The following is a 9,777-nucleotide window of genomic DNA, read 5'->3' on the forward strand; positions in this document are numbered from 1 at the left end:
TCTACTTCCTTCATTCGTAAGATGACAATAATCTAAACAACAACAAAAAAACAACAAAACTGTAGGTATTGGTGAAAACACATCATGGACCAAGACCTGGAACACTTAGCATGCATATTTTTCCCAAAGATCCTAATTAAGAAAATAGTCCAAAGGATAATGAATTTGGAAACAAATATATTTTATTTCAATATAGCTCGTAAATGTAAGCGCTAAATAGCATCTACAAAAGCTCTCCAGGGTCTATAAGACCATCAATAGCTTGTCCAGTGGAAGAGGGCGGCACATCAAACCATCCACCATTTACCATGGAAGACTGTCCTAGATTGGTACCGCTAGAGCCTAAGTAATCATCAATCCCTAGGAAACTATTGTAGAACGACTGATCTGATAGAGCATAATCCCATTGTTCACTGTTAAATGGGTCATCAATAGAAAAAGCATTGCCACCCGAGTACCCCAACAGTGGAGAGGCCTCCAAATTTTGCCCCGATGTTGAGTCGTGGGTTGCATCACTTTGTTGTGGTTGCACTATGTTGCAAGGACTTTCATAGTTCTGAACATGCAACTCCTCTGGTTGAGTTTGCTCATGTACCTGATTTGGTATGGGTTGGACATGGGAAGCCAAGTGTCACTAGTAGAAAACAGGGCTTAGGTCACAGGGCAGTTTTCACATTAGCCCCGGTTTAGTCACGAACCGGGACTAATGTGAGCATTGGTCCCGGTTTGTGAGCCCAGGGGGCCGGCCGGGGCCTCGTGGGCATTGGTCCCGGTTCGTATGGACCCTTTGGTCCCGGTTGGTGGTACAAACCGGGACCAATGGGCCACGCTCTTGGCCCACCACCCTTTAGTCCCGGTTCATACCACAAACCGGGACTAAAGGGCTGGTCCTAGTTGCGGCCAGTGTTTAGTCCCACCTCGCCAACCGAAGGGCGCTCACACCAGTTTATAAGCCCGTCCCTCTATGCCTTGTTGAGCTTCTCTTAAAGTGAAAATAGATGCCCTTATACAGGAAATTTGACCTAAATTCATAGTAAATTTCATAGAAATTTATTATGAATTTAGGTTGAATTTTCTCTATAAGTGCATCTATGTTCATTTTTTTATATTTATAAAATAAATAAACCTTAATAAAATAAATAAAACTAAATAAACCTTAATAAAATAAAATAAAATAAACTATAGTAACTACAATAAATAAATCTTAATAAATTAAGTAAAAATAGCAGCAGTAAAATAAATAAAAATAGCACCAGTAAAATAAATAAAAATAAAATAATTAAAGTAAAATACATAAGTAATTAGAAATAAAATAAATAAGTTTTTTGTTGTAAGTAGAAACAAAACCTTTTCAGAGTTCATTTGAAATGCTTTTCAATTTTAGGGTCTTATAGCTCAAAATAATTAGTAAATGCATGAAAAATAACAAATAAAGTAAGAAAGGATTGAAAAATGATGATGTGGCTTTGAATGGTGCATTTTGAACACACAAAAAGTCAGGAGTCCAAATAAGTTTTAAAAAATGAAATCCCTTTGTAACAGACGAGTTTCCGGATGAAATCCAGATACTTTGAAAGAGATTGTCCGTTTCGTACACGACGTGCATCCAGTTTTTGCCGTAACCCTCTCAACTTTCTTGCACATGCTATGTGGATGAAATGATGATATGATGCCAACTTTCAACCTTTTCAGAGTTCATTTGAAATGCTTTTCAATTTTAGGGTCTTATAGCTCAAAATAATTAGTAAATGCATGAAAAATAACAAATGAAGTCAGAAAGGATTGAAAAATGATGATGTGGCTTTGAATGGTGCATTTTGAACACACAAAAAGTCAGGAGTTCAAATAAGTTTTAAAAAATGAAATCCCTTTGTAACGGACGAGTTTCCGGATGAATTCCTGATACTTTGAAAGAGATTGTCCGTTTTGTACACGAAGTGCATCCAGTTTTTGCCGTAACCCTCTCAACTTTCTTGCACATGCTAGGTGGATGAAATGATGATATCATGCCAACTTTCAACCTTTTCAGAGTTCATTTGAAATGCTTTTCAATTTTAGGGTCTTATAGCTCAAAATAATTAGTAAATGCATGAAAAATAACAAATGAAGTCAGAAAGGATTGAAAAATGATGATGTGGCTTTGAATGGTGCATTTTGAACACACAAAAAGTCAGGAGTTCAAATAAGTTTTAAAAAATGAAATCCCTTTGTAACAGACGAGTTTCCGGATGAAATCCTGATACTTTGAAAGAGATTGTCCGTTTTGTACATGAAGTGCATCCAGTTTTTGCCGTAACCCTCTCAACTTTCTTGCACATGCTAGGTGGATGAAATGATGATATCATGCCAACTTTCAACCTTTTCAGAGTTCATTTGAAATGCCTTTCAATTTTAGGGTCTTATAGCTCAAAATAATTAGTAAATGCATGAAAAATAACAACTGAAGTCAGAAAGGATTGAAAAATGATGATGTGGCTTTGAATGGTGCATTTTGAACACACAAAAAGTCAGGAGTTCAAATAAGTTTTAAAAAATGAAATCCCTTTGTAACAGATGAGTTTCCGGATGAAATCCTGATACTTTGAAAGAGATTGTCCGTTTTGTACACGAAGTGCATCCAGTTTTTGCCGTAACCCTCTCAACTTTCTTGCACATGCTATGTGGATGAAATGATGATATCATGCCAACTTTCAACCTTTTCAGAGTTCATTTGAAATGCTTTTCAATTTTAGGGTCTTATAGCTCAAAATAATTAGTAAATGCATGAAAAATAACAAATGAAGTCAGAAAGGATTGAAAAATGATGATGTGGCTTTGAATGGTGCATTTTGAACACACAAAAAGTCAGGAGTTCAAATAAGTTTTAAAAAATGAAATCCCTTTGTAACAGACGAGTTTCCGGATGAAATTTAAACTATTCAAATTTGGAAACTAATGGAGTAACAGAAAGTTTATAATTATTCTGAGCTAGAAGCAAAAAGAATAAAAAAATAAAGCAAAAATCAAAAGAAAAAATAATTCAAAAAACAAAAAAATACTGGAAAAATAAAAAAATGCCGCCTAATGGGCCACACGGCGTGCATACGACTAGAAACCCATCTGCACATGGGCCAGGATGCAGGCCCGCAGGCCCAATAGGCCCAACATGGCAGTGACAAAGGTAGGCATGTAATGCCTGCATATTAGAGAGGAGCTCAGCACCTGAGCTGCAACGCAGCTTATAAACAGGTGCTGAGCTCTCTCAGCTAGCGAGGTGAGACTAAACTTCCCACCGCACCGCGCCAGCACATTAATCCCGGTTGGTGGCTCCAACCGGAACCAATGCTCCCCTTTGGTCCCGGTTGGTGCCACCAACCGGGACCAAAGCCCTCTGCTTCCCGCCCTTTGCGCTGGTGAAAAGAGGCCTTTGGTCCCGGTTGGTGCCACCAACCGGGACTAAAGGGTCGGTATCGGTTCCGGTTTGTGCGTTGATCCGGGACCAAAGCCTTTGCTATATAAGCAGCACTTAGGAAATTTTCAGATTTCCATCACCAGTTTTCCCCCGCCCGACGACGCCGCGAGTTCGATCTACGCCGCCAGGCTGCCCCGCCGCCGTCGCCGTCGCCCGTGCCCCCGAGCCCACGCCATCGCCCGTCGCCGTCGTCCTCCGCCCCCCGCCGCCGTCGCCGTCGGCCTCCGCCGCACGCCCCCGAGCCGTCGCCCGTACGTCACAGTCGCCCTCCGCCCCCGGCCCGCCGCGGTCGCCGTCGCCCTCCGCCACCCACGCCGTCGCCCTCCGTCGCACGATGTGAGCCGCCGCCACGCCACGGCTCTGTTTATTTTTTTTCATATAATTTGTATTATTTTTTTGTTCATTGCATTTTTTCATATATATAATGTATATATATGTATGTGGTAGCTATATGATGAATGGATGTGGCTATGTATGTATGAATATAATGTTCATATATAATGCTCATACAATTTTATAGAACTATGTATGTATGAATATAATGTAGCTATATGATTTTAGGTTATAAGTGGTTAGTAGTTGAACTAGCTAGTTGATTTAATAAAACTATTTTATTAAATTTTACTATATATAGAAGTAGTTTATTTTTAGTAAGAACTACTTTATTTTATATATTTATAGTAAGTGCTTAGTAGTTGAACTAGTTGATTAATTAATAGAACTATTTTATTAAATTTTACTATATATAGAAGTAGTTTATTTTTAGTAAGAACTACTTTATTTTTATTTATTTATAGTAAGTGCTTAGTAGTTGAACTAGTTGATTAATTAATAAAACTATTTTATTAAATTTTACTATATATAGAAGTAGTTTATTTTTAGTAAGAACTACTTTATTTTATTTATTTATAGTAAGTGCTTAGTAGTTGAACTAGTTGATTAATTAATAAAACTACTTTATTTTATTTATAGTAAGTGCTTAATTAGTAGTTGAACTAGTTGATTTAACAAAACTAGTTTATTTTACTATAGAAATAGTTTATTTTTAGCAAGGAAATTAATAGAACTAGTTTGTTTTTTTAGTTAAAGCAATTATTCCCGCATCGACGTCGACGATGCCTATCCCGCATCCTCGTCGTCGACTCGGCGGAGGAGGCCGGCTTGATCAGAGGGGCCATGTCCGGGACTGGGCTCCGCCGGGCTCGTTTTGGGAGGTGCTACCTTCCGGTGGGCGTAGGTTGGTGAGGAACCAGCCCGTCGTTGACCCGATCCTTGTTTGGTGGCGCTCGCGTGGGCCAGTGACGGTGCCGAGGCTTCCGGACACCGCGGAGGTGGTACGTCACCGTGTCAGCGAGGAGGACCAGCACGTCCGTCGCTACATGGTTGCGTTGGAGGGCAGGTTCGACAATACCTGGCAGGTTCTTCAGGGATCTCACTGGAGCTATGATCCTGTGATGGTTCCGTCCCTTTGGGTGTCCACCGCCCGCGCCGATACCCGTCGGGCGCTACTGTTCTAGCTGTACTAGCAATGCTATATGTATGATAGTATTCGAGGTGTATTAGTGATAATATTCGACGATGTACAGACGCATGGAGATGATGTAGTTTTGCTTATAATTGAATGCATCCTAATTTGAATACTACTTTATTTTGTGATTTGATTTTGCTTATTGAATGCTCAGAGTGGAAAACTACTCCGATCCTACTTTGAATGCTAAAATTGGAGAGCACTATGATTAGTTGATAGCTTATAGGGTTTTTGTTTTCGCAGAAATCTAGGAGCCCCCGGCCCCTCCATCATCCCCGCCGTCGTCCCCGTCACCGCCCCCTCCGACATCGAGGTGAGACCAGCCAAATCCTCTTTTAGAAAGATAATTAAACGATATTTCGGGTTGACTGTAAGTCTGTCGAGTCTCCACCATATATGAGAGGACGAAGAATCCCGACTGTTGTCGTGGGGGTAGCTTCTCCTTCGTTCCCGTGTGCTAGACAATTTGGTGTAATGCACTCGAGAACGAAAGGAGGAGCTACCATCACCGACGGTCGCAAATGTCAGAGAGGAATCAGTGAGGGAGAGTTCCACCATATATATATGAGAGGACGAAGAATCCCGACTGTTGTCGTGGGGGTCGCTTCTCCTTTGTTCCCGTGTGCTAGCTAGACATTTTGGTGTAATGCACACGGGGACAAAGGGAGGAGCGACCATCACCAACGGTCGAATGTATACACCACGTGAGCTGAGAGTTTTCAAGAAAAGACTCGACAAACCGATAGTCAACCCGTGATGAATAATAATGATCTAACTTAGGTTTTTTAGTACATATATTTAATTGTAGATGTTTAATATTTGAATTATGAACATAGGAAATGTCGTACTCGGACGACGAAAGTCTCCCGGGGGAGTGCGACTGGTGCCACGACGACCGAGGTCAGTGCGACAGGCCTCACCTGGTCGAAGATCGGCGCTTCAGTATTAAGCTGGAGGAGACGTTCGATGTTGAAACGGTACGCAACGACGACAAGTGTTATTTTTTCGTAATTAAGCACGACTTCAACTATTTCAACGTGTACTTTTCATCTTTTACAATTCGGCTAGCTTATCCCATGCCATGCAAGACGCTACGTCTTGGAGAGGATGGGTTTTGAAGACCATGAAAGTATGGAAACAAAGAAAATTCACCTAAGGACCCATCATGATATAGATTTTGAAGTAAAGCTGTATAATTCTGAGAGCGTAACCCATTTTGGTTGCAAAAATTGGGAAGCATTTTGCAAGATGTATGGTTTTGATGAGGGTATGCTTGTCACCATGGATCTTGGTGATCCTGACATCGAGCAAGACAATATGGACATTTGGGTCCTTGTTGATACGCCTCCAATTCTACCGCTATGTGAGTTTCTCAAACATAGTTATTAGCTAATTTATATTGTTCATTTCAAAATAGTTGACAGCCTATTTTCATTGACAGCTTATTTTGATTGTTCAAACAATGTGCGGAACATGGTAGACAGAACCTACTACACCGATGGCTTTGAGTTAACTTATAAGGAGAAAACTCATCTGGTCGGATTTTGTACTGATATTGAGAATTACAATATCTACAATCAAACTCCTCAACATTATGGTCAATACGTGCCACTAGTGCACGTGTTGAACTACGGTAACTACTATGGAGATACCCTGGTAAGATTTCTTACTATTACGACATCCGTGCATATTTTGCATAGTTCTAAAACTAGTACATTATCATTGCTAACTATGAAGTTATTACTATGTTTTTCAACAGATAATCCTAGAGGATTGTGTGCCTCATTTGATGTATCAGAATGGTAGGCTTGATGTTTTGAATATACAACCAGGTCATCCTACGAATCTCAACTGTCCATACCGGATTTCTAAAAGAAGTGGAGACATGCAAATCAAAGAATGGAAAAAATGTATGGACAGTCGCAAGGAGGTTCTTGGAAGCAAAAGGAAGCGAGGCGCAAGAATTGGAGACAGGATGATCTCCATTCTCCATAATGGAGAGTCAGGGTCTATATTGTTTTATGCTATTTTACCTTAAAGAGGGTATTTCGGTCCTACCTAATACTGATGATCATGTGCTAAGAACAATAAAGTAGGGTTGGTTCGATGACTGTGAGGATGATGATCGTATGACTTGTTATTAATAACGAGTAGAAGTTGTATGATGATGATTAGTAGGACTTGTTATTATATATGATGATGCATGATGCACGCATGAAGAGTTATTATATATTAGCGGGTGAAATGAACATGGATTGGATTGAAGTGAAGGCAACATGCATGTGGTGCGTGTCGAAAGTAGTACAATCCAAACTTGATCAAGTCCGGATTAGTATTACTTTCGACATGCACCACATGTTGCCTTCACTTCAATCTAAGCCATGTTTAGGCATAGCAGTACGTAGCGTTGGTAAACCAAGCACGGAGATATAAGAGAGGACACTTCTCTCTAATAGCTACCTAATAACAACCTAAATTAACCCCCCAAAACCCCCAAAACCCCCAACCCCTTTCAAAAAAACAAAAACCTCAGCTCCTGCCAGGTGCTGACGCGTGGATGCCTATTGGTCCCGGTTGGTGGCACCAACCGGGACCAAAGGCCCTCCTACCTGGGCTCCACGCACCGGCCACGTGGACGGCCTTTAGTCCCGGTTCGTGTAAGAACCGGGACTAAAGGGCTAGGGCATTAGTAACGACCCTTTAGTCCCGGTTCCAGAACCGGGACTAAAGGCCCTTATGAACCGGGGTAAAAGCCCCTTTTCCTACTAGTGTGTGGAGCTAAAGATGGTGGTGCAAAATCAAACATTTGTGGTACCTGCATAGGAAAAAGTGGTGCCGAAGTTTGTTCTGGTTGTGATGGTAGTGGATCTGCAGGTGGCTGGAGTTGTGACAGATTGTGAGGCCACGATGACTGCATTAGTGAATGAGTAGTACCCAAATGATCCGTCGGCAGAACACTTGGTAGTTGCAGATCTTGTGCCACACATGTGGCACTGGTCTTGGCTTCACGACCATGCAATGGAGGTAGCCGGCATCTAATGTCTTTTTGGACCCGAGAGAGCTCACTTAAGAGGTTATTAAGATCTTCAAGACCGAGATCTTGTTCCTTCGCGAAGATAAGATTTGCCACCATACTTGGATTCTCTTCTTGGATACTTTTCATAAGAAGGATGGAAAGTTGGTTTCGGTCTTCCTCAGTCATGTTCTCCATGTCCAACTGAGCCACCTCGTTCTGTAGGCTTCCAATCCTAGTAGTGGTTGCCTCATTGGCGGAGGGAACTGCTGGTGGAGCTCCAAATAGGAAAGCATCAACAAAGGGATCGGCCAATGGCGTCCCAAATGAGTGCATCTTTCCATTATTTGTCTCTAGGACGACTGCAACCCTAGCCCTAGTGAGGGCAGAGATGTCAGTCGCCCTCTTGAACAAACCGGAACGTCGCTTGTAGAAGGTGAGATCACGGTCTTTGTCATTATGGATGTATGCCACACCTGACCGCCGCTCTTTCCTTGGAATACTAATGTGGACAAAGAGGTAGAAACTTACTACTACAAATAGGAAGCACAAGTATCTACATAAAACTAGAGATTTACAGGTACTGTTGGCAAACAGCATATTGGTGTAGAATATGAGAAGATGTACTCCCCTTATATAGAATAAAAGGGTTGTATGGGAGTGTTATTTGACTATGCTAAGACTATGTAAATCTTTAGTAAGAATTAACATACATAACTCGTAAAAGGTGCTTGTTTATGGATACTATTAACTATCGTCCAGATATACAGATGTGAATGCATTGACATCCTTCTTTGTAACCACTGATATGTCTTTCTGATGATGTAAGTATTCACATCCATATATAGAACTATTAACACCTCTAAAAATAGAAATATTAAATGATTGCCATTTGACTACATCCATATCCTTATCTAGAAGTATTAATGGGAGTTAAACCCAACTAAGTTTTACTCTAATATACAAAATAATTGTGGTCAAATTTATTTGGTTGTTAATTGCGTCCAAATCCTTTGTTGATCACATTGATTACATCCTAATATATAAGTGATCACATTTATTACATCCATATCATGTACTATCTATGAACTATCTAATCTAGAATTGGTCGTCCTTTAATCCATAATACGCCAGTATAACATGGACCTTGCTTTGGGCCTTAACTTAGAAACTGAGATAGCAACTAGGAATGATACACTAAGAGAAACTAGAAAATACTGAGACATTTGGTAAGTCATGGTATAACACATATGTTACTCTGAGCATCGACCTGCCTCCTTGGTAAGCCCAGTTCCCACGGAAGATGTGTTTTTATTGGTTACACATGTATATCTTGGGCCCTAGTTTTTAATGGCCCATAAAATAATAATGTACAAGGCTTTTTTTGGAAGGAGCCAACACAACCTAATATATTATATATTAAAAGTAATTGATGGGCTCACCAGAAAAGGATAAAAATGCTAGAAAATCCCTCAAAACTAAAAAACATCCGACTGTCAATCTATTCTATATTAAAAGTAATTGACGGGCTCCCCAGAAAAAAGATCAAAAAATCTAGAAAACCCCTCAAAAATCAAAAACATCCGATTGTCTATTTAATAGGCTGGAATTTTATAACCATTAGACTAGTTTTAAGTGAAATAATTACCCACCGTTGCCATTATAAGAAAAAAAATGGTTAATACAACTTATTAGGACGTGGGATGATGCCATCTTATTAGGATGTGGGTTGATGCCATATTATAATGGAAAAAATAGTTATGTTCCCATAGTACAAAAAGGACT

General features: G+C 40.3%; 1 protein-coding gene across 1 annotated transcript; it reads right to left on the reverse strand.

Annotated features, from left to right (window-relative positions):
• Positions 1-223: 223 nt before the first annotated feature.
• On the reverse strand, positions 224-8,767 carry LOC109746067 (uncharacterized). The gene is made up of 2 exons (XM_073503203.1): positions 7,754-8,767; positions 224-632 (listed from the first exon to the last, which is right to left on the reverse strand). Exons 1-2 carry the CDS (start codon positions 8,590-8,592, stop codon positions 224-226), a joined length of 1,248 nt encoding a protein of 415 aa, XP_073359304.1. The 5' UTR covers positions 8,593-8,767.
• Positions 8,768-9,777: the final 1,010 nt, after the last annotated feature.

Source organism: Aegilops tauschii, chromosome 7, assembly GCF_002575655.3.
Source record: "Aegilops tauschii subsp. strangulata cultivar AL8/78 chromosome 7, Aet v6.0, whole genome shotgun sequence".
Classification (NCBI taxonomy): Eukaryota; Viridiplantae; Streptophyta; class Magnoliopsida; order Poales; family Poaceae; genus Aegilops; species Aegilops tauschii.